General features: G+C 38.8%; 1 protein-coding gene across 1 annotated transcript in view; it reads right to left on the reverse strand.

Moving 5' to 3' along the window:
- THSD4 (thrombospondin type 1 domain containing 4) overlaps positions 1 to 24,352 on the reverse strand; it is a 283,017-nt gene that overhangs the window by 237,094 nt on the left and 21,571 nt on the right. Inside the window, exon 4 of the mRNA XM_074156071.1 lies at positions 11,568 to 11,997. Coding sequence (XP_074012172.1) covers positions 11,568 to 11,997 — 430 coding nt within the window. The remainder of the gene's footprint in view (positions 1 to 11,567; positions 11,998 to 24,352) is intronic.

Here is a 24,352-nt window from a genome sequence, read left to right on the forward strand (position 1 = left end):
TTAAAGAAGGATCTCTAAGTGACAACCAGGCAACGGAAACATTTATGCAGTGTTATATGAGGCAGAAAGGTGGAGGCACAAAGCTACAGATCGTACTACATCTAGGGTGAATTCTGGTAAGTCCATCGAGAGACTGCATTTTGTTCTTTTTTTTAAAAAAAAAAAGACCTGCGATCTGGAACAATTAGTTTTCCACAAAAAGTGAACAGTAATAGAGCACTATAAACGTAGCTTAAAAATCACTATGAGTTCTCAGGAGCCAAGTGTAACAGAAATTATAGCATTATTCATATTTTAGAGTTCTTGTTCCCATCAAAAATGAGTTTCTGATGCAACACACTCTTACACTGTTTCTGCAATATGTTCATCCTTCCTAGTTCATACTACTTAAAAAGAAAAAAAAAAGGCCCCTTAAACCAGTTAGCAGATACATTTCTCATCTTTTATAATGCTTTGGTACAGCTACAGCTGGTAGCACTGTCTGTTTACTTAAGAGTTCATCAAACTTTTAACCATTCAGACTAAAACTTTCTGTTCCTGGTATCTGTCTTAATCTAATTTTTTTGACTGAAGTATTTCATCCCAGGAGTCTGAAGGAAAACAAGAGGGGAGAAGCATTTTATTTTTTTCCCATGATTCAAATATTCTGATAATTTTTTTTTTTTTTCCAAAATATAAGTCCCTGTTTTATTTTAATGAGTGAAATGAAGTCATCCAGGGAAGTGGGGTTTTGTCAAGAATGAATCCTGTCCCTTTATATGTAAATCTCAAATATAGCCAGGACTCAAGATTTTGAAAAAAAATTCTGATAATCATACTTTGTACACATTCAGTCAAAACTTGTTAAAGTTTTGCAGCTAAACTACTGGAACAATCTGTTTACAAGGAGGGTGTTCCACATCTGAGGCTAAGAGAGGCTGAGAAGCTTCCCAGCAATTACTGATACGTGCTCCTGAGGTCTGCATCTGGGGCAGGCACTGGAAACAAAAACAAGACATCTCTCTCTCCTGCTCTTAATAACCCTTGAGCAGGCAGCCCGGACGAATAACCCGTGCAGGCAGCACGGACGAAGCAAAGAAGCAGCCTAATACAAATACCTGTACGTAAAATGCATGGAATGCTTTGGAAAAGCTTGCAGAAATCTTGGGACTGGGATTCAAAAGGTGAGACTGCATGAGCAAGGCAGCTGAAGAAGGTACTGAGAAGAAGAAAGTGAAACTGGAGGGAAGCTGAGGAACCTCAGTAGAAGAAGGAGAGAATGAAGGCAGAAGAGATGGAAAATATTAGACAAGGCACTAGGGAAGTGAGAAGCATGACTGAGCAAGAAAACGCAGAGGGGCAGCTTCTGCCAGAGGGCAGGGGCAGAGCCAGGCTGTATTTGGAGGAACAGCAGAAACACCTGTGGTGAGAAAAACCTCCAAAGAGGGCAAATTCCTTCTACCATTGGTTCAACTGCAACAGACTGATCAGGCCTGTGAATTGCGATGTATCACATGATGGCATTCTAGTTTTGAAGGTTTTTTATTTTTGTTCTAAAACTATGAAGTTATATACAGTAAGTCATAGGACATTAAAAGAATGTTTAACCTCAACTTAGAAGAGATTGTCCATGCCATTACTATATAATTTGGCTCTTTTTGCCTGTGAGGCCCATTCTCAACTATAGGATTACATACGATTTTTTCCATATGATCTAAGACTCATTCAGTGTGCAGAATGGACTTACTCCATGGATGAATCGGGAATGTTTAGTTAGAAGAGTTATTTATATAATCTCTGTCTCATTCACTGTAGAAGCCAGTAGGTATACAATGGACATACAGAACAAGGAACATGAAAGTCTGCAGTTTCTGGAACCAGCTACTCTACCAGTTTGTGGGGAAAGAATGTCACCTACAGTGCAATTTACTTAATCCAACACTTTCTCTGACTGTGAACTACGTACTTTCCATTTTGGGGGTCTGACTGAAAACCTCTGGATCCAATTTGCAGATGAGCTGCCAAATCATAATTATTACAGTTTTGGCCAATGCAATTTGCTTTGACCATTGTCCAGTAATAAATATGATACTAATCATGAAAAAAAAAAAAAATCCAATCCCAATTACTTGACACAGGGCATTAAATTATTGAACTCTGCTTTTAAACCTCCTTCTTCCATATCTCATCTCGCTTTCTTACAACAGAGATTAGAACTTGCTATCACACAGCCGCTTTGTGAATGTTAAATCAAACACTGTAGTAATAGTACCAACAACTAGTCCTTAGAGAAGCCATATTTTCTCTTCTTCTGCAAGGAGCATTTTTAAGGCAGGGAGCCAAAGGCTGAATAATAATGAGAGTAACATTGAGTAGTGTATCACTAATAACTAAGCTGTTGGTCTATGCAGGGATCCTGGGGTAATATGATATATCATCAGGTAATTAAATAATTTTCTTACCACACAAGAGCTACCATAGGATTATTGACAAAACTCCAGCTCTGAAAGCTCTAAACCTCTGCGCATTGTCACATTAAGAGAATCCTTGTAATGGCACTTTCCCGCTCAAAGTAAAACTACACACCATCACAAAAAATTGTCATCAAAAAGTGACCCAAACTGAGGTCTCAAATCAGCCATCAAGATAATTAGTATGCTTGCTATCTTTAACAAATGATAATGCAAACAGAAATACAGAAAAAGAAAACAGTACATTGCTCGGCTGGGAAGTTCCTGAGTGTTGAAGGCAAAAACTGAGGATGGTTTTTGCAGGAGGAGGCCGGGGATGCTTCCCTGGCTTCTTCCCCCTACAGATCACCCACCCTTTGCCTCTCTAACACTGCTGTGACAGATATAAAATAGACAGAATTGGCTTTTCCACAAATATAAGTCAAGAGTTTGACGAAAAAAAGCCTTACCAACCTATCACTAGAAAGAAACTCTGTTTTATTAATTGCACTTGCCTGTCTCTATGCGTGCAATAAGCTGCCCGCAAAGGTGTTCTTTCTGGACAAACACACAGCACACTTGATGAAGTACTAGCAAAAATAAGACAGAGCACCACAGTCTGGTTTTGTTTGTTTGCTTGCTGCGGTTTTTCTAATATCATCACTGCTTTAATTATTTCTGGATTTTGTGTTGTTCTGAATGCAGTTAGCTCTTAACGTATCATATGCAAAGGTTTTAAAATTAACTGGTTTGGGCTCCACAGGGCATGTAGTGCCAACTTCCATTTTCACTACTTCTAGGGGAGAGGGTTTAGAGTAACATCCTTCAACACAACTATTCTGTGGTTAGGCAAAGGAGCACATGTTTGCTAGAGGTAATCTTACACTTGGTTCCTAAATTTCTACACGAGTTTTGGTTGTTTGCTGTTTTCAAGCCCTACCTAAAATTAAAAAACCCACAAACCTAAAAAATCTAGCAACAGCATTGCTAACAGACCACTTCTCCTTCAGGACCCTTAGCTTAACTTTGGCAGCTTCTCCTGCACTTCCTTCTTCCTCCACTCGCCTCACCTGGGATTGTACTGGTGGGTACTTTCACTGCAAGTTCCTCTATTCATGTAATTTATGTCCTTGTCCTGTCTGGCTTGAAAACGTGCCTTAAACTTGTTCATTGGTATCAGCAGTACTGAACTCATCTCCTAAAAATATCAAGAAAAATTACTCCTTTCTTGTACGAAAACAGATGCTGACATCTGTCAGTAGGTGTTTTCTATACCTGTAATTAATGAGAATAGTTAAAAAATGTGCACAAAAACATTTTTAAAATACTGTTTGTAAATTAATTCAAGGGATTTTCCCTGATCAAAGTTTCTAGACATCTGCAGCTTCTTCTGCTTCAAAAACCTGGATGCAATTAAACTAACATATGCATAAAAAGCAACTTCTTGTTCAAATTATAGGATTGTTGAATAACTATGCACCGGAATTTCAGACAAAGACTTCTGTCAATATGAATTGACAAAAAAAAAAAAAAAAGAGACAAGCTGGAATGCCTTAAAATATCCCCCACAACACTCGTCTGTATCGATAAATGACAACTCCTCAAATTTACAGTACCCTAGTAAACGAATCTACAAATATGTCAGGAATGCAACCGTCTGGTTGCAACTCTGAAGTCACAATTTTCCTTGATTAGTTTCCTCTTTAAAGCTTGGCAGAGAGGTTATTTCTGAACAGTAACCAGGCAATGCATCTAAATCACCCTGCAGTCATGTTTTATTGCGGAACAAAAAAAAATAGCTTCATTTCGACAAGCATCTGAATGAAGTTTCCGAATCACTCCACAATATTTTAAGTGCTAACGCTGCTATTCAAAGCTGATGAAGTGATCTGATATCTGTGGATCTATTCCCCCCTTCCTCTCCTCCGTGCCACATGCATTCCATTTACTCTAAGAATTAGAAAGGTAACTTCTCAGACAATTCCAATTGCTATATGAAACCCACCATTCATAGTTCACTGGGAATTTAGGAAACATTGTTTTAGCCAACTGATACACATTTTGTTTTTTATTTTGAGGCACTTAGATGAATTATTAACATCTTTATATCATGTTATTACTACACATAAATGTGGGTCTGATTCTTCAGCAATTCTTAGACACAAATTCACTCAACTTCAATCAGTATGCAAGACTTCTCCCACTTCACTGTGCAACCCGTCTCGCAGGCTCAGAACTTCACAGAAGAAAAATGCACCTCAATGCTTCCTGCAGTATCCTAAAACACTGAAGTACTACTGTTAACCATACCTTCTGAAGTACTTCTGTACATTAAAAATCAAGAAAATATATATTGGGAAGCTGACAGAACCTCTGGAAAATTCAGCTCTTGGAGCGCTCAAGCGAAACCCCAAACATACTAATGGTGCTAAATGTGTATGAATCGGTGAACTCTTATGCTAAAATATGGAAACTGTCTACTGCATATAAACACCAAGAACAGGCAAGAGAATTCCCTAAGATATTTAGGAGCAATAACGTGAAATACAAGAAAGAAGTTGAAAACTTAGTTTGAATATTGCAAGGATTATTCAGACTTTTTTGCAAAAGGGATTTTTACATGGACAGAACTTTAACCATGGTACATTTTCCTAAGCTATATCCATAATGGTTTGAGATACTTCATATTTAATGTAAGTTATGTATGGCTACTGCTTCAAAAGCAATACTACTGCCTATGGGGTACACAGAATCACAGTCAGGATAGGCGCTTGCCACAGATTTTCCACATTTATGGTATGTATCCCACTTCTTCTTTCATAACATTTGAGTGGAAAAGATGGGTGAGAGGGGTTGGTGACATTCATTAAAGATCCGAACTCAAACTAGAAGCATGTCACGAAATGCTCCAATCATAAAAAAGGGTTGTTCTGCACAACACAAGGCAGATTTAAGATGGTTTCATTGACTAATTATGGCAATGTTGGTGTTTCTTGCCTTAAAAAATATAATTATGTGTAAACTGAACACTTAAGTTTCTTACTGTGTCTTTCTGATAATGCTCTCTCACATTTTGCAGATTTTTATCATTGATACATATTCCCAACCTTTATTTTCCAGTGGAGTATTTCCGTTTTATTGCCTTAAGGTGTTTATTCTATCCTAGGCTCTACTATATTTTATTTACCTCTTATTTAATTGTCTTTGGAGAAAGAGAAATCTCACCATTTCTGTATGACACAGAGTCAACATAAGAACATGACAGATCCCATGGGTCACTTCTCCTTGACCTGGAGAATAAAGGCTATGATTGTAGCCATTACCAAATTTTTACCTGCACCTATTTTTTTGTCTGTCTTTTTATAGTTCTTGGCAAAACGGGGCATTAGAGCACGACTGCTGAAATCCTACGTGCTAAATTAGTTTTAAACAACTTAGGTTTATTGATTGCAGTAAGTGAGTTTTCAATGAAAAAACATAAGTCTCTAGACATCAAAATTTTCTGAATTGTGCAATTTTGGCCTTATGATGAACCTTTTACTGCTTAATTACTTACCTTAGTAAGTAATTAACCTAGTAATAATTAATTTGTGTAAAACAGCTAAGACTTCTGTTACTGCCACAAGTACACAGCACACTTGTGAAATAAAACTATTTGGGAGAGCTTCTGAAGTTACCCCAGCGTATTTTTCCTAAAGATTTAAGGCAGAAAGTTTCTCATCATTATTTAAGTTCTAATAAGAACCTCATAATGCAAGGTATTTTCCAATACGGAGTTCTCAGTTGTTGAAGGGGATATCATAAAGCCACAGTGCAAAGATGCAGAGGAAACAACTGTGGCCCAAGAGCTTTTATCAAAGATGTCTCTGACTCTTCTGTAGACAAGGGACAATTGATCAAACGACGCAGGGCATTTTACGAGTGGTATCTCCGGGCCGGTGCCTGGTAAATTAAGCCTGTATTAATGACAACACATTCTGAATTAATATTTACAAAATTCAGCTGCAAATATCAAAACAGCCAAAGAAAGGACAGCACAACCCAGAGTAATCTAAGCTTTTAATAAGTTTCCTATACACCCACGGAATGTCAGGCTACCAAACGTACATACAAACCCACAGTGTTTGCAGGGAAAATTCTTCACATAAAGTCAAGGTTAGATTTCCTCAGGAAAAGATATGTCATCATAACCCCACTTTGCCACTTATGTCAAACACCTACTCTATACAAATCTCAAAATGAGAACAAATAAACCACACAGTAGCTCTTTGGGAATAAGAAGGGCCTTTTCAGTTTTTTTTTTTTAAAAAAAAGTTCTCTTAAAAATACAAAGTTTTCTGTTTGTCTTTACCTCAATATTTGAGCATCCCAACTATATGAAAGAGTGCACACATCCTTGCAGCACCCCACATCACACTTCTGAAAAGCCCTGTCTGGGAAGTACATTTTCTGTTCCATACAAAATTCAACATTTCCACTTCTACCTTTTTAAAAACTTGAAAAGGTGGAAATGTTTCATCTTCTATAGAGTGGAAAACTTTCAGAAACGCTTGGGCAGAACTCCAGCTAGCTGGTGAAATGGCCCAAGATCCCAGGTGCCAAGGGAGCCTGCCAATGCCTACCTATGTGCTTAGGTGACAGAAAAGCACATCAGGTTTTATTTAATGGACTCACACATTTCTGCAGAACATTTCAATTCCATTTAATTAGGGTTCTGCATCCAAAAAAGCCTTCTAGTGGAAAAGTTTTAACTAACACCAGTCAAAATTAGTATCATCATCATTAATATTCTTCAGGAAATTAAATATATTAATTTACCCCATCAGCTAGAGCTGGGGATTGGCCCTGAGCCCTTTACCTCCTCTTTTCAACCTTAAAGCTTCTTTCCATTTCCAGAACTGTCTTTCCAGAAACTTTGCTGTACCTGCTAAGGTGCCATTCTCAAGTGCTCTTGCACACAGGAGCACAGATCCAAGTAGAGAACTCTAATTTAGAACCAAAAGCTGGATTTTCCATAGCTGTGCTACAGAAAGTAAAAGTAATCATTGTTTTCTAATCCTATTTAGATGCTTCTCCAAAACACAACTAACTTGCTAAGTAGCAGTCACATAAAATACTGGGAAAGGCAACACAGTCTAACTGGAGACATGATAGTAATCCATATGCACCAAGGGGCAAGCTAGCAACTGTGGATGAAACTGGACAAGCTCAGGAAAACTTCATCCATAAATATCTCACTGAGCTCTCAGCAATTAGTCTTTCATACAGCTTAGCTTAGTTTTTGCAAATTCATATACAAGTAAAGGTATAAATTTGGTCAAAACCATACCTCAGTCCATAGCTAAAGACAGTTCAGATTTTTAGATTTTACATTCATTTTGTATTGCCTATTTTCTTCTCTGCCTATTTTTTCGTACTGCTTGCTATACTGTAATGGAATCACCAAAACGGGCCCTATTTTACAGGTTTTCTAAGCAGAGCATTTAGGCGGTCATTATCGCTATGTGACTTCAGACTCGCCTATATTGGTGCAATTTGGAAAGCGGGAAGTGCAGAAGAGGAGAGGTAACAGGTTGTCAGGGTAAGTGGGGCCTTCTGGCCTGAACTCACCACCAAGGACAACATAGAATCACAGAATGGTTCGGGTTGGAAGGGACCTATAAAGGTCATCTAGTTCCAACCCCCCTGCCCTGAGCAGGGACACTTCCCACTAGACCAGGTTGCTCAAAGCCCTGTTGAACCTGACCTTGAATGTTTCCAGGAACGGGCCATCTACCACCTCTCTGGGCAATCTGCGTGAGTGTTTCGCCACCCTCACAGTAAAGGATTCCAACCTTATATTCAATCTAAACCTACCTTCTTCTAGTTTAAAATGGTTGCCCCTTGTCCTGACACTACAGGCCCCGGTGAAAAGTCTCTCTCCGTCTTTCGTATAAGCCCCCTTTAAGTACTGAAAGGCTGCAATAAGGTCTCTGCATATTAACTAGAGACATACTAAGAATTAATTTCTTTACCAGTAAGCCATAATTCACTGTATGTCTTACAAAACATAAAATAAATCAGATAAAACTGACTTTAAAAAGGGGCACTCTGTATCACCAAATATACACTGCAAAACAAGTATACTTGGATGTCCAGAACCCTGAAAGCTTCTTCTACACTGCCCAAGCAACCCTCAGCCTGCACTTAATTAACAAATACACTCTCACACATTCAGCCACTCACGGAAGAGGAGTGACTTGGCAATGCTTGAGACAGCGAATAACAAAAAGTGCTCAGCAAACAAATGTTCCATTTGAGTTGCTTCCTTTTTTCCAGCGACAAACACCACAAAGAAATTTGCATTCAAATTCTAATTCCCCCCCACACCCCTACAATTCTCTTTCCTTTAATGCAGGGGGGAGTAAGGAAGATTTACTCATCACTCCCCCAGTTTGGAGGAAGGCAGGCTACATTTGAAGAACCTCACTGCCTTGTGAAAAGCTCATGGTTTGGGGAAGACCCATCAGCGCTGTGTGTGTGAAGGACAGAGGTTTGCTGCCCGGTTCCTGCTGCCACACGCAAGGTGCTGAAGAGGGGAAGCCACTTGTACAATAAGAAAATAGGTTTAACGACCCGCAGAAACACTTGAGCAAACACAAGCACTTCCGAGGTTCTCCCTAACCAAAACCTGCAAGTTTAGCTTTTCTGAATCAAGCTGTCAATCACGCAAAATGAGTTCAGCTATTAATGAAAAAACAATAAATATACAATAATGAGGAAATGACCTAATGGACCAAGGCAGATTGACTTAATTTGTTATTAATTAACTGCCCTTAAGAGAAACTGTAGAGGGAGTGGCCAAACACCACGATAACCGTTAGCAGAACACTTTCCTCTCAATAAATGAGATTTCCATTTTTAATATGCTCCAGGAAGATTTTAAAAAAAAAAAAAAAAAAAAAAAAAGAAAAAGAAAGAAAAGGATACTGTTCTCTGCATTCTGGCAAGACCACTGGTACATGTCACTGCCGATAAATTAAATTAAAGCCCACGTGCAGAAGCATTTAATCAGGAAGAAGAAGCAAACAAAGCAAAACAATATCGGCCTTGTTTTGTTCTCATCCTGGCCTTTATACTAAAACTATTCTTAGCAACTTCTTTTTTATAATTATATTAATTACCACATTCTAGGGAGAAAAAATAACCCTGGATAGCAATTACAGCTTCTCTGAGGGTAATAGAAATGTTACTAAATAAAGAATAGCACTATGTGGAGTTCCATGCCGAGGAGGAGCTGTGTCATCTACAATTTTTCTTGGTTATTAAAGGTCTCCTGTAATATAAATGATGGTTTGTCAATAACTGCATTTATATATGCAACAATGGCAAAGATGCAGCAACAGTATGCTCACCTATTTTTTCCTCTTCATCTATTGAAGTGTTCTGTTTAAACAACAGTTGCTAAAATTAACATGAAAGTATTTTCACACCTGTTCCCTTACTATCAAAAGAAATTTGCCAATGCCCAGACCACTCATCACACTGACCTGCGTGTCTTGCCACTGTCTAATTCACGAACTCCCAGCCCTCTTCTCTCCAGCTCACTTGTCATCCGCAACAAATTTCCTCTATAAACCCTCCTCCGTACCTCAGCCATCTGGGATTGCTTCTTTCTTCCACCGCACTTCTAACTTCCTCACCTCTCACCCCTTCTCTGAAAAGAGATCTTTCCTGGAAACGATTTTGTTATATTTCTTAAGTCAGGCAGAATACTGTCCAACTTTTTGCCTTGGTGCAGTAAGGGATGAAATACACACTGGGGCATTTGTGTGTCACTTGGACACCAGTGAGCAAATTCAGCACAGAAAACTTTCCAAATTAATGCCCTGCACTAAGTTCATTTCCCATTTCCTTCAAAAAACAGAAAGTGTTTTTCAAAAGAGCAATTGGTACCAGAGACTGTTCTCAGAGGCTCAGACTAGCCCTTTCATGTTTTCCATTTCAGACAAATACACTGAAACTTTCTTGACAGTAGGTCTCTTCAATCAACTGCTCTAGTCTCCATCAATGGACTTCATTCATAAATAAATGAAGCAAATGTAGTAACTGCTATACTAAGAGGCAAAAAGGCACTCATCTAATTTGCTTAGGTCGTGTTTTTGTTACCCGGATCATATGTTCTGTTTCTACATCTCCACTATGCAGGCTTCCACTAAACGAAACAGGATTTCTAAGAGGCAGGAGAATCAGATGTGCATCCACCCAGAAAAATACGGCCTGTTGTGTCAACATATTGAGAACACTCTTGGCACCCTGTTTCTCATATTCAAATATGAGCTTCTTCAAGTTTGTGACATTGTCAGATTAGTAGCCCAAATAAGATGCAAATATTAGGAAGAGATACTTTAGGAAATACTGAAGTGACACAGCCAGAAACTGAAATTTTTAGCAGGATGAAAATTGCTTGTGGGGAGAAACAGCAAAACCCCACCAGCCTCCCACATAGAATGGCAGACTGCCCCGGAGCACGGAGCTACACCCACCCAAATGGTTTTGAATGGAGTAATAACAGAGTAAGTTTTATTTAAAAATTAACACAGAACAGATTTTCTCTCCAATAAACTAGGACGCCAAAATCAAAGCATGTACAGCTTGAATGCTGGTAAAAGCAGCGCCTGTCACAGAATGCACACAGCACCCTGGGAAGAGACTGAGGGATCCAGGCTACTGGGTGCTGCCTCTACATGCTATTTAGAGCATGACTGCACTCCCAAAAGGACAGGCTTATCTTTCGGGATTGAGAAATAGGGAGCCTTCATAACGTGCTGTACCCCAGCTCCATTTTTCCATTTCTTACATGAAAAAATATTAAACTTGTCTGTGACTCAGTTTCTCCCCCTGTCAAATTGGAATTGTACACATTGGTAGGTTTAGTGACTGCTTAAAATCCTTGAAGGTATGGTATTAGGTAATTATAACATTATGCATCTACTTTCAGTATTCCCCGAGACACTTTAAAATAAGTTCACAAAAAATTTCATTAAATTAACAAAAATAAAAATGCTCAACTTCACTTCTTGACTATGTGAGCATTGAGCAACCTAGGGAAAACCAACAGCTGTCCAAGAAATTAAATATAGAGGAAACCAGACTTACATTTGTGTTGCAGAGTTTATATTGCTTGTAGGCGCCAATGCACACAATTGCCGCAGCCCTTTGGGGCTGGGGCTGGCCCTGGACTGACTGGTGTGACACAGACCCGAGGTGGCTGGAGTCACTGCTGTGAAACAGGCTCTGCGATACAGGGAACGACGATGACTGATAAACTGAGGGTCCCAGCACTTGATGTCCAGCCTGAGCCCCACTTTCTTCTTGATAAAGATTCCCATGTTGAAGGGAAGGACTAGCTGCCTGGCTGTAAGCGTTCATGATGCTTGGACTCTGATGAAATACGTGGTTCCTTGATGACTGTCGCTGCCTCCGAAGTTTCTGAGGCTGTTGACCAGTATCAGTTTGTAAAGGTAAGATGTATGGCACTTTTCCATATCCATACTTTCCTGGACCAATAGGATTTCTGTTTCTGCTTCTAAAAACAGAGAAAGAAAGAGAAAACAGTTACTGAATTCATAAGTGAAGCAGCGGTTAGATACTCATATGACTTGTTATTTTTCAAAGTTATTTGCTCCAAAGCAACAGGTAACCAGAAATTTCAATCCATTTTATAGAAAATATGTACAAACTGTAGTCTTGCTTGGTGTCTTGGGAATCTCTGAAGAAGTCTACTGGTTGAACTAAATCCTGGCCCCTCTTCGGTTGAGAGTCATGTGGGCAGTCAGTGTCAACCAGCAAAGGCAAATGGTTAGGTGTGGTATAAAGCAGCAGTTTAGGGGAGGTGGTTGTTGTTCTTTTAATCCCTAGGACTCTCCTTTAAAATGGAAATTCAGAGAATCAAAGCTATATATTTGTAAAATTCATAACCATGTCTCTGAGGAGCCTGAGATACATAACAGCAGGAAATCCCTACTGTGGATTTGATTAACGACAGAAGAAAATTTGAATTCAGTATGGCAAAGATCATTAAACATTTTGCATCCATTTAAAAGGCCTCCTGTGGTTCTGCTTCATTTGCTACTTAAGAAATAAGAATGGAAACAAAAAAAAAGGATAAGGAACATCAAAATATTACTGAAAGACCTCTGGAAAAGATGACAAATGCAGGAAAATACTATTATTATGATGGTACACAGTTAATTTTCTCTTCTTTGGCCAGGAGATTTACACTTTTGTGGTTTTTTTTTAATATACAAAGCGAGGATTATCAAAACATTTAATTAATAAGACATGAGCCCCTGGTTTGTTGCCAGGATAAAAGCCCACCTTTCAGTGTACCTTAGTAAAACATTACACAAGAGCTTGGCAGCCCCCAGCACTAATCACAGAAGTTTCAGGTCTGCTCTCTTGCACACAGATCTCTTCTCACCCACTGAAGACCCTGCGGTTTGGGCCATATTACATCTCTACCAGCACTCTCAAACAGCTGGTACTCCCTGGAGGGTAGTTTCATCCTCTGCACTCTCACAGCAATACAATTCTAGACTTTCTCAGTCTAGAAACTCAGCTCCAAATTACAAGTGAGAAATTATAAAATGAATAATACCAGATTTGGGTCACACCATCCAAGAGGGTTAATCCTAGAACTTTATCTGCAAGCAATATGCTCATTTGCATTTGCTTTTCTTGCCATCCTGTACAGCTCAACATCGCATCAGGCCTTGATATTCTTCAGACTGCTGCATTAGAAAAGTAGGCAAAAAAAGTTTCTTCTAGTTCCGACCAATGTAGGAATACAGCTGGTTTAGGTAACCTTTGCAGCTCAGGAACGGAGACACCATTAAAAGAAGGTCATATTCTCTTTCTGTCCATAAAACGTATTTATATTTTTTAATATATATAAAATAGACTTGAACTGCAATGAAAACCAGAGGTTATAAATTGACATACTTATTTTCTAGAAACTGAAGTGTTACAGATGTCAGACAGCAACCAGATCAAAGAGACTTTTCTTTGAGTTTGTTTTTTCTTGTGTTTGTTTTCTTCCCAAGTCTTATATTCTCTCAAGACTTCTCTTACGTGGGAACCTTGGAAGTCCTTTACTTAACATTCTAGCCCTATGGCCACATGGGGCTTTTAATCAATCTTCCTGGCTCAAGGATGTGTGAACAAGAGTGTTGATTTACCCTGGCAGATAAGTGACCAGCACTCTTGAGCTGTTTATACCCGTTAATCTGCTCTGTGACCGTGGTCATTGTTGAGGTGGGGTTTTGGTAGTTACAGTAGAGAAAAGTGGTATAATGGGGTTTGGCATTAAGCGAGGGAGAAAAAAAGGTTCCTGTAAGTGGATAGGAGAGGAAAGAAAGAGAGACTACAAATTTAATTGTTTCAGAAGTCAAGATCGAAACCAACTTGATTTAAATGAGCATAATTTTGTGTTGGTTTTGTTTTTTTTAAATGGGCAAATAAATTGATTCCCCCTATGTTGCTGCTATTTTTAATTTTTAACATAACTCTTCATTTCTGAGCGAGAGCAAAACAAACAAAAAATATTTCTTGAGATTTCTATTCATATTTTGCACTCTGAAACCATTTTGGTTTCATGATTCTCAAGAAGCAACTTATATTTTTGGAGAAAATTGGTTCATCTTGAAAACAGACACAAGTCCTTATTTTTACTTGCTCCCGTCTTTCATGATTCTTACAGACAGTGGTTTTCTTCTCAACCTGAACACACCAAATTTGAAGTGTCCAAGATACGAACCTTGGCCATGGCTCCTGGTATTGAGAAAGTTACTGCTTCACTGCAGGGAACACAGACTGCATGGGGTGGTGTTCACAGGGGTGGACAGAGGGTGGCAGGTCTACTGAAACTAGCCTTTGGAATTTCTCATCTACAGTCAGGTTGCTTGCACTTCTCGCTGACAGGAAGACAAAGCTGCTAATAATTGAGCAGTAAGCCATGTGCGGACCAGTGGAATGGTAGGAATATGCCTCTGTCCCACCCTCCTGAATGCCAAATTCTTTGCAGCAACAAACACTAGACTCTTCCAGAGAGGAACCTCTAGATATATCATCCAACCCACCCGGAAGAATGGCTGCCTGGCAAACTAGGAGACATCACGCAAAAGGTCAAAAATGAGGCTGATGTTTGACTGTTTATCTCCAATTCAGGGTCATGAATCAGAACTGAAAAGAACCAAAGGACGTGCAAGAAATGGTGACATAAACTATGACTCTTCAGCCTGGAAAAAATGATGAAATGGGCATATAGTAGTCTTAAACACAGAATGATTAGTAACTGAAAGGAAGACCCATGGTTGAAGGTAGTAAGTGTCCAAAAGCTGCTGGCATCTCATCAAATTATTTGCAAAAATTAGAAAAACTTTATTTTGAGGGAAGCCGGACCTTTTTCTTGTAAAATGGTTGATCGCTGCAGCAAACATACAACAACAGTGCCTAAGAAGCAAAAGCAAAAACAACATTCTTACTGTTAGTTTCTGTCTCATCTTGGCTTCTTTTTCTCCACTGTAACTTGGAAGTGTCCCCACTGATGAAGAAATGAGGCACCATTTCTGGTAGCCTCAGATTCCAGCACCCTTATGATGACATGCCTGTGGTTGCATCAAGCTCATCAGGGGTGAGTCCCCTCCTTTACCTCTTCCCCCGTAACAGTTAGGGCCGGAATATCCCAAGACATTGCCATGTACCACTGAATACAAGCTTCAGTTTGCTCAGGTTATGCAGTAATTATGACCTGGAATTTTCACGGGAACACACTTCCTCTGAAATGGAAGGTTAACTTTTTGTAGCTGGGAACATCACATTTCTTTCAACAAACAAACTTCTGGAAACAAAATGTAACACACAACTTCTAATTATTAACATCTTTATCAGTGTTCATGCTTTCACTTGAACCAATATTGCCTGGATTGAAACTATTCTGAATACTGTCTGTTTTGCCTTAAAGCATCTTTCATTCACACTTGGCAGCATCCTTATAAATTAGGAATGCAGTTTGTTGCAATGTAATAAAGAAGCTTGTAAAAATAGCTCAGTGATAATTAACAATTCTTGGGGAGTGTCAGGCAGAATTTACGATATCATGCAGCAATGAGGGAGAGAGTGTTATGTAAGTCCATACACAATAAGAAAACAATGGGGAAAGGGGAATCAGGGAAATGAAAGGGGGAGGAAAATCAGACAAAAACTTCCATTAACTTAATAATCAGAATTAAACTAACCTTGCTGACACTGTTTGCTTTATGCTAAATCAACCCAGCTTTTATCTGCTGGTAGGAGATGGAAGTAGGTCAAGCCCTGATGGCTTCTTGAGAGTTTCCAGTTGCCAGCAGTTCCTGTTTTCTTACCTGCGATTCAATATGATTATCTATATTCATTATAAGCTACATAACTCATCCCTCCTCACTGTATGGCTTGGAAGCTCCTCCTTATTGGTCTTTTTATAATGCACACTATCATGTCCCAGGTCAGAATCAAGATGCACTCTCATTTAATGCAACAAGTAAAAGAGGAAAGAAGAAGTAGCAAGTGACAGCACACCCTTAAGCCTTGTCCCTACTTAGCCAGACCTCAGCTAGAGTGAGATTTTGCAACATTAGACTTTACATGTCCAGGTATGCTGAAAACCAACACAGTCACCCTTCTTAAGGTAGCAATGGTTAAGAAGAGCGTTTGAATAGGATGTTGAGTACGTGTAGCTACAGGAGTGAGGCTGAGTGTATGAGCCACAGTCAACAACCCTCAGACAAACTCTGAAAATCCAGTTTGAGCAACATCTGAGTTTTAGACAACTTTGACAAAGCTTTTCCAGCAGGGTGTTAGATTCTGTCTTTGCAAGTCCATGGTTCCCCAGCAGTAATAGAAATAATTACAAGAGTCTGGCAGCAGAATAGAACCCCATATTCCTTCCACCAGCACAATTCCTAAAATTGCTGTATTTAGAAAGGATTCTAATATATTTCCAAAACCTGCAACATGCTGCACTGCACTGACATATCAAGATTATGACTGCGTCAATACAAATTCTTCACATAGCCTGTATGAAAACAGCAGTAATGAATAATGCTTAGGTTCCTTCTGATAAACACAGTCCCTGCAGAGCAGATACTGTTTATAGATGAATTTACTTAGGTATTATAGCCATAAGTTGGAGCACCAATTATGAGAATGATTGCAGGGTTGAACTCCAAAAAGTATGAAAAGTCAACCACTGGCACTGAGATACCAGCATTATCACGCTCACAACTGAACCTGTTAATTAGCACTTTACTGCTCATTCAACTGTACAATAAATAGTTAAAAATCAAAAGAAGCCCAAGTCCCAGAAAGGAGAAAACACCAAATGTTTGAAAAACAGGTGACAGGAAACAGAAACTTGGGACTTTATTCTGCAGGATTACTCAGTGTTTCTCACTTGTATAAATCCAGCGCTCTTTTTGCACATGCTTGGGCCGTTCAGGAAGTTACCAATTCCCTTCTACATCAATCTTCTCAAAAGCACTCCCTTTTTCAGCTGTGCCAAATATGACTGTATTAGCAGAACAGTCATGTTAATTTTCCATTGCCTGTAAATTAACGTTCATAGTTGGAAATGTGATAGGTTTGTCAGGTGCACTTCCATCCCAGGGCCCATACAGTCCTTGGATGTGCAAAGACAACTTAGGACTGGGGAGACCTACGTTCACATCCTACATCTGTTCCAGTTAGAGATAAGTTCCTCCTCTCAGATCAGCCAGATCAGCTCAGAGAGAGAACATGCTCCCTGGCTTCTCATATGCTAGGCCAGTTTATTTTAAACGAGGTCTTTCAGCTGCATATCTTTATGTCAGTCAGATTTCTGCCACTCCTGATCCACTCACTTTAATAAAACTATTTAATGTAGGCCAAGCCTTTTATTTTATTGCTTCTAATAAAAAGATATCAATCAACAACTGCCTACAATACTTTGGATGGGGAAAGGCCCTAAATACCACTTCAAGAATTAGAAGCCACAGAAAGGAAGAAGTATCAAAAAGGCAAGGGTAAGTAAATCTCACCAGCTCCATCACCTGTTAGGCTCTCTGGCTAAACCACCTGGTATATCAAATAAACACTTAATAAAAAAAAAAAAAATTGTTCAGTTCTTTACTGGACTGAAGAAGAGACAGAGAAAATAATAATAAGAAAAGAAGTATTCAGCAATATTTGCAGTCAGTTAGGATGAAGATTGCATGTACTAGGGACAAGCAAAGAGGAAAAAATGCCACCACAAACAATTATAATCTCAAGGCAAATTACTGCTTAACAGAAAAACGAATGTTGAAAAGTAAGTAGCTGCATTAAGTGTTTCATGTCAGACCATAGCCAGTAGACATCTCTCATCTACTGTGTTCATCTCAAGTAGAGGCATAACAGCTGTTTAATGCACATCTGGCAACCTTCTTTCTTTGGGCATAATTCTCAGAAGCACACACACCTTCCTAATTGTTCAGATAAATCTGTTTAGCACTTTGATAACAAAAACGATGGGCCCCTTTAAACGTAAGCCAACCTAAATATATTCTTGAATTCAAAAATACATTTGCCCAGACAAGTTTGAAAATCAGGTTTTGTTCTATTAGTGTAAGGATTGTAGCAAACATTTTAAAATAATTATTGTTAGCTAGTGTTCTTATTGGTCTAACTATTAACAGTCTCTCTTGTGCTGAGGATCAGGGAGCTGAGAATAGTGAGAACTGGCCCCTCACAGCACGCTGAATGACATGAAGGAATTCAGTTGTAGTAGCTTTTTCTAATTTTAGCCATAAGCATACGTGTGCCTTGGTCAGCAAATAAATGCATTATCACTGCCTCATAGAGTTTATGCTAAAAACAATGCTTTGAACCTCAAGTGTTCTTGAGGATCACTAAGAATGAAGTACTTTCGGAGCTGGTGGGCTGGTTATTTATATTGAATAGAAACCTTCTTTGAACCAAGGATATTCAGCGTCTTTAAAATACACAAGTAAGATTACAGATTTCCTGGGCCTCCATCTGCTCTCTTAAGTGCTCTTTACAAAGCCTCTCTCCAACACACCTTTTTCATTTTTTTCCTTTTTTCATCACTTTCTTGCTCCTTACGTTTCCCCCGCTGTTCTCTAAACGGAGGTTCTCTGGCTCACTTCCAGCTGAAGCATAACTCCTTTTCTTTCTCTTCTGATGTCAGACAGAATAAATGATGTATTTTACACGAGCTCTGCAGTATTTCATTCAACTTATCTCCTAGTATCAAAATACTTCTTCTCTTGTAAATGAAAAACTGCAAGGTCGAACATTAGCAAAAACTCTCATTTATGACACCACAGAAGACTTCTTGTCCTACTGTTGGAATGTTTTCTTAGAATGAACCCAAAGAAACTGCCCATTTCTCTAATTTTCAATTCACAACTTTTCACACTGTTTCTCAAGGAGAAATGTAACGTTCTGGGAAGGTAACAGCCTTCAGCCACCAATTTCACCAGGGATGTGGAGGAAAAACTGCACAAGAATTGCAGGCTTTGTGATATTTTTTTCTGCAAATTTTTCTCTTGTCTATTGGCAGAAATTATTCCACGAGCGAAGAAGAGAGTTTTCTTCCCTGCATGCCCAGCCACAACACACACCATAACGAAAGACAACAGAATCTCATCATGGAGCATTTGGACAGACGTCAAACCAATGCTTAGCACTTTCTTTTAATTTTGTTGAGAGTTTGCTCAAGTTTGAAGCTTTTTTTTTTTTTTTCAAAATCTTCAGAGACTTGCTTTACCAGGAATCCTGTCCTGGAATTAACAAATAAGTCTTCCAATATGCTGAGTAAATCATCTTATCAGTGAGCCTGGTCTAACTGCACATGTAGCTTGATGCTGCTCTGGGTGCCCAGGACCCAAGCATTACCCAGACTCTCGCCTATTCTCAGTTGGGAATTAAGCAGTTGCCTATAATCTAATCTCCAAAGTGTTGTTGGCTGGATTTTTGTCCTGTCAACACAACAGTCAATCCACAGCCAGCACTACTCAAGCTGAACTTAACAGCGATCTATCATCAAAAACAGAGGTTCTATGTGCAAGATAAAAGCGGGAGAAAAGAAGAAAGAGTATAAATATGATTTATAGCCTTATTTCCCAAACAATATTCCACATTACGTAGCACTGCAAAATGCATTTTAAATTATACTGATTTGTGGTTTTGCATTGCAGTTGTTCATCTCTATTAAAAAAACGCTCCAAAAGTGCATTTCTTTCATTCCCACTAGAAACTTAGTTCTAAAGGAGCTCAATCCCCATGATTCTTATCAAAGCTCTTTAGCTTAAATTTAAGACCTACTACCCATCATGGTTTTAACGGGACTATACACATGCTTAAGTTAGTAGGCCAAATCCTCTTTAACTAAATCAATTATGGATATTCTAACTTAATTAAATCTATTTCTGTGGATAAGCATACCAAGATTTAACCTAATATTTTAGATCATAGCAAAATACCTATTTAGCAGCATTACATTACTGTAATTGATACCTTCTAAAGGACAGTATCCATTTACATAGAGTTGCCTTGCTTTTGTTTCTGAAGAACTGAGACTTACTCGCTATTCCTGGCAGCAATGAAGTTATTGAAATATCACTCCAATATTTAAAATGTAATTAAGAAAAAAATAAATGGAGACCAAGAAGTCTTTGCAAACACAGAACTTCAACGTCAAATGGAAAAAACAGGTCCTAATTACATACGTTTCTGTTAACAGGATAGGTATGGGTATATATTTTTAAACGTACTTTATTATTTTTATTACACCTAAAATAGTATCCTTAAAATAATTTCAGATACACATTTTTAATCCCTGGCATTTCCTCCATAATTCAAAACTTTAAGTGGCCCACAACTGTCCTATTCAATCATTTACTTTCCAGCCCTCCTACTGCTTTTAGTTTTCTTTCATATTTTTTAACTTAGGTACACAGATAACAAGGTTTATGTTAAAAAGACTGTCTACCACGCATTCTTGGTGCACTTTTCTTAAGTCACAAAATAAACTGTCTTATCCTGGTCATAACTGCTATCAAGTTTATACCTCACAGTACTTAAAAATTATTCTTGTGAAAGAATCTGCTAAACAAAAATGAATTATTTACTGATTCTGGGAACATATTTCCATCTACCTAAAAGGGAGAGCTCTCAGCAGTCTGGTTGATTCACATGAAAAGCCACTGTGTGTCGCCTCTCAGTACTGTACCACAGCCCTGTGCAGCTCTGCATTCCACAGACTCACTTTTCACCAGCTCTAAATCAATCTGGAGAAAATCATTTAAACACAAATGAAAGAAGGGAGCCCTTTGACTCTGTTTTATGTTATGAAAATGCATGCCTATCTGCTCACTGACCCAGAAAACAGCCTTAAAGCAGCGAGCAGTTATCTTTGTCAAACGTTTGGTCATGAGAGTTAAACCACACCTTTTGAGAGTATATCACACATCGGAAAGCGGAGCCATCACAAATTATAGCATGTTATTCACACTACATCAGCACATTTCATGGCAATTAAGTCAGTGCAGGCATTCACTTCATTTTACTGATTCTCATTATCAAGGTAACCAAAACAATGGAGCTAACTTTTCTAGTAACTTTGGTAATCACAGCATGATTTGTGGATATTCACTACTTCCCATGTATCGTATATGCATATAAGTATTAAAACCATTATGAGCATATTCGACAAAAACTTCAACTGCTAGAGGACACCAAGTAACCAACTATGCCTAAAAAAGTGCATCTTCTGTAGGAAAATGGAGCGCTGCTTCTCTAATCTCTATATTATATTAGGGGCAAGAAATATTTACATTTTTCTGACAGTGTAGAATTAATGAATAAGGTTATTAAGTAAGCTGCCTCTTGGGAACAGGTTTCATTAATTGGATTAATGTAAGAGAGATAAATGTGGACTATCTTAAACCAAATTTTGCATCCTCACCAATAATACCCCAGTCTACCACAGCTGCAATAAGCCTGGTACAATAACTTACTATATTGGCTTTTGCTGATCTCCCAGCAAGTGCTATATAACCTCATTTATGTCACTTTTCGACACTGAGATAGGATTCCAAAATTTGGACCCACATACTATAGTCTCTTTTCCTGTAAGTTGAATAACACCTCTGATCCCAGGAAATTTAGTTACAAGTCTACGAGTTTTTCCCCTTAGCTTCATCTTTAAGGTTTGAATGAATCATGTAACCATGCAATTGGCAGGTAAAACAGCAGAAATTCAACGCAAGTAACCACATAACCACTGAGATGCATTACCACTGCGATGGCAGGTTTGTTGTGTTTCTACCCCTTACTGACCAGGCAGTAATTCATCGGTAAAACGCAGTCTCACACCTGACGGAACGCTCGCAGGGCTCTCGCTTCCCCTCCCATCCTCCAGCCAGCCCACTCAAGGAAGGGTTGAAATGTTCAGCAGTAAGATTAAGAAAGCTTCTCAGGTGGCTTGCAACTGTAGTATCACTTTAGGTTTGCATTTTTGGTAATACCATGCAAAGCGTGCTCACAGTAGCATAATAAAAACTGATACTAATTAGGTAATAATAAGTGAGACCTAGAGAATATCAGGGGGATTAATAACCAGATGAGAGGCAGGATAGCACAAAGTCATCCTGAGGCCACAATCACCCCAGCTAGCTATTCCTTTTGCCAGGAAATACTTCAAGAGGTCTTTACTGCTATTAGAACCTGTTTGGAATTTTATTCAGAAGGAAAATAAACATCTCTCTCATATGGCTTAAAATCCCCCAAGTGCTATCAAAATGAATTCTTTGATTTCTACTTTTAGATTTCTGGAAAATTTAACCTCAGAAAAGGACCAAATCCTTCTCCCTCTGCCTTCCTCCTGCACACACACCAACCCCCAATGAGCTTCTATAACCATATTGGGTTTGGGGTAGAATGCATCACATTTTCATTCTATTGGAGAAATAACGAAAGGCGGGATGGCTAAGTACTTGAGCTGGGTTTCATTCCAAATATTAAGAAAAGCGAACACCCATGCCAATAAATATAAAGCCTCAGAACTTGAGAAAATAATGCCTTCCTGAACCTGAAGGTCCAGCAATCACACATTTGTGCACCTCTGCACACTGGAACTGAGTAAAACAGGTCAAAAAACTCAGAACATGCAGCTAATGATGCTTAAATTGGTTAAGGAAATAACACAACTGAATTGTCCCTTTGAAGGTTAATTGTAGACCTGCCAACTGAGTGACCTACATTTGCCTGGTCAAAGCATCTGTGAGAGGGGGCAAAAGAAATACTTTCAGAAAAGAAATTCCGTTTTGACATTAAACGATACGTTCTTCCTTTCCATTGCTCACAGGCCTAGAGATGCAAAGTGACCCTATGCAGGGTACGAAGCAGCACGGCAGACATTCAACGTCAGCTGCTGGCAGCAGAATAAAGACCACAGAGCCATAGCCGTGGATAGAAGGTAATGATTTTTGGATTATTTCCTCATACAAACCTTTCCTCTCATTCCTCTTCCAAATACATAAGAGTTTTAGGGAAGCCCTTTCCTTATTAACATATTTCTTTAAACTTGCACTATTTAAGCAAGCCTGCTTTACTTATTTCATTATTCTGGTGATAAATATAGGTTTTTCTTTCTGCTCCTAAGAAGCACATACAAAGTACATGTTGTGCTTACAGAAGTGCAAATAGAAATTTTGTTGCTCCGACATGGAAGTCCACTTGTAGAGAAAGTGAAGGTGGCAGCCGTAAGCATCCTAACACTCAGTGTGTCTATGTAAAACTGCAGTTTTGTCTTCTCTATCACCAAAATAGAGAATCAGAAATGCAATATTTAAGGAATACAAAAACCTCCATGAATGATACTTCCATTTGATATGTGTTTTCTCTCTTAAAGCGTGTTATCCTTCTGCGTGCCCTTATTACTTTTCCATATGTGCCTCTCTAAAGATGTCTAAATGCTTTGATATTTTTTCCACTACCTCCTCATTCCTGTTTGCTCTAACGGTATGGCATGCACCATGCATTTTATCTAGGTGAAATAAATGAGGCAGCTGTGCTAATGGGAACTCAAGTCTTCAAAGGTGAGAAGAGCTCCCTCCCTTTGCCAGGAGACAACCCAGAGAACCAGCAGCTTTTCTCGTGTGTTTCCAACCTCATTCCAGCGACTGACTAATTTCGTAACACATTTAAATTATGCAGAAACTCTACTTAGAGCACTATGATAAAAAGGGGAGCACTTAAACCTTTTAAATGAGGCTTCTAGATGCAGGCACCTCAAATCTCTTGCTCCCTGAGCTTCATGTGCAGCCCTGGTTTCTAAAGCCTAACTGAATGACATGTGAACTAGCTTTCAAAAGCTGAAAAGGTGAATATCCTCTTCACAGACAAGGTATGTCAAAATTCCTGATACATAAATTATATCTTGAATTTTGCTAAAGAAATTGAACAGTTCTTTGTCAGCTGCCTGGAAGCAGGTAGAGAACTTTTCCACTCGTTACTAAATGATACAAACATATTTGGCTGCTTTGAAGGACTGCTATGACTGTCAAAATTATTTGCCTTGGAAGCCATCCAATTCCATCCTACCATGCTATCACATGTGAGCTTATCTTAGTCACAAATGTCCATTCCTCTTTTATTGTTTATGGAAGTCTGCTAAAATTATAGCTTTTACATAAAGTCCAGTACAGTAAATAGGAAAACTCCAAAAAGTTTTCAGTTACTACATATCATGAAAACACAGATGGGTTGTTGGGGTTTTTTTCTAATAGCCTGACACCAATATTCAGTATCACCCACTCAGTAAACATCGAACACTGTTCTACAGTATAAAAATCATGTCTAGAGTA

This window comes from Numenius arquata, chromosome 11 (assembly GCF_964106895.1).
Source record: "Numenius arquata chromosome 11, bNumArq3.hap1.1, whole genome shotgun sequence".
NCBI classification, from domain to species: Eukaryota; Metazoa; Chordata; class Aves; order Charadriiformes; family Scolopacidae; genus Numenius; species Numenius arquata.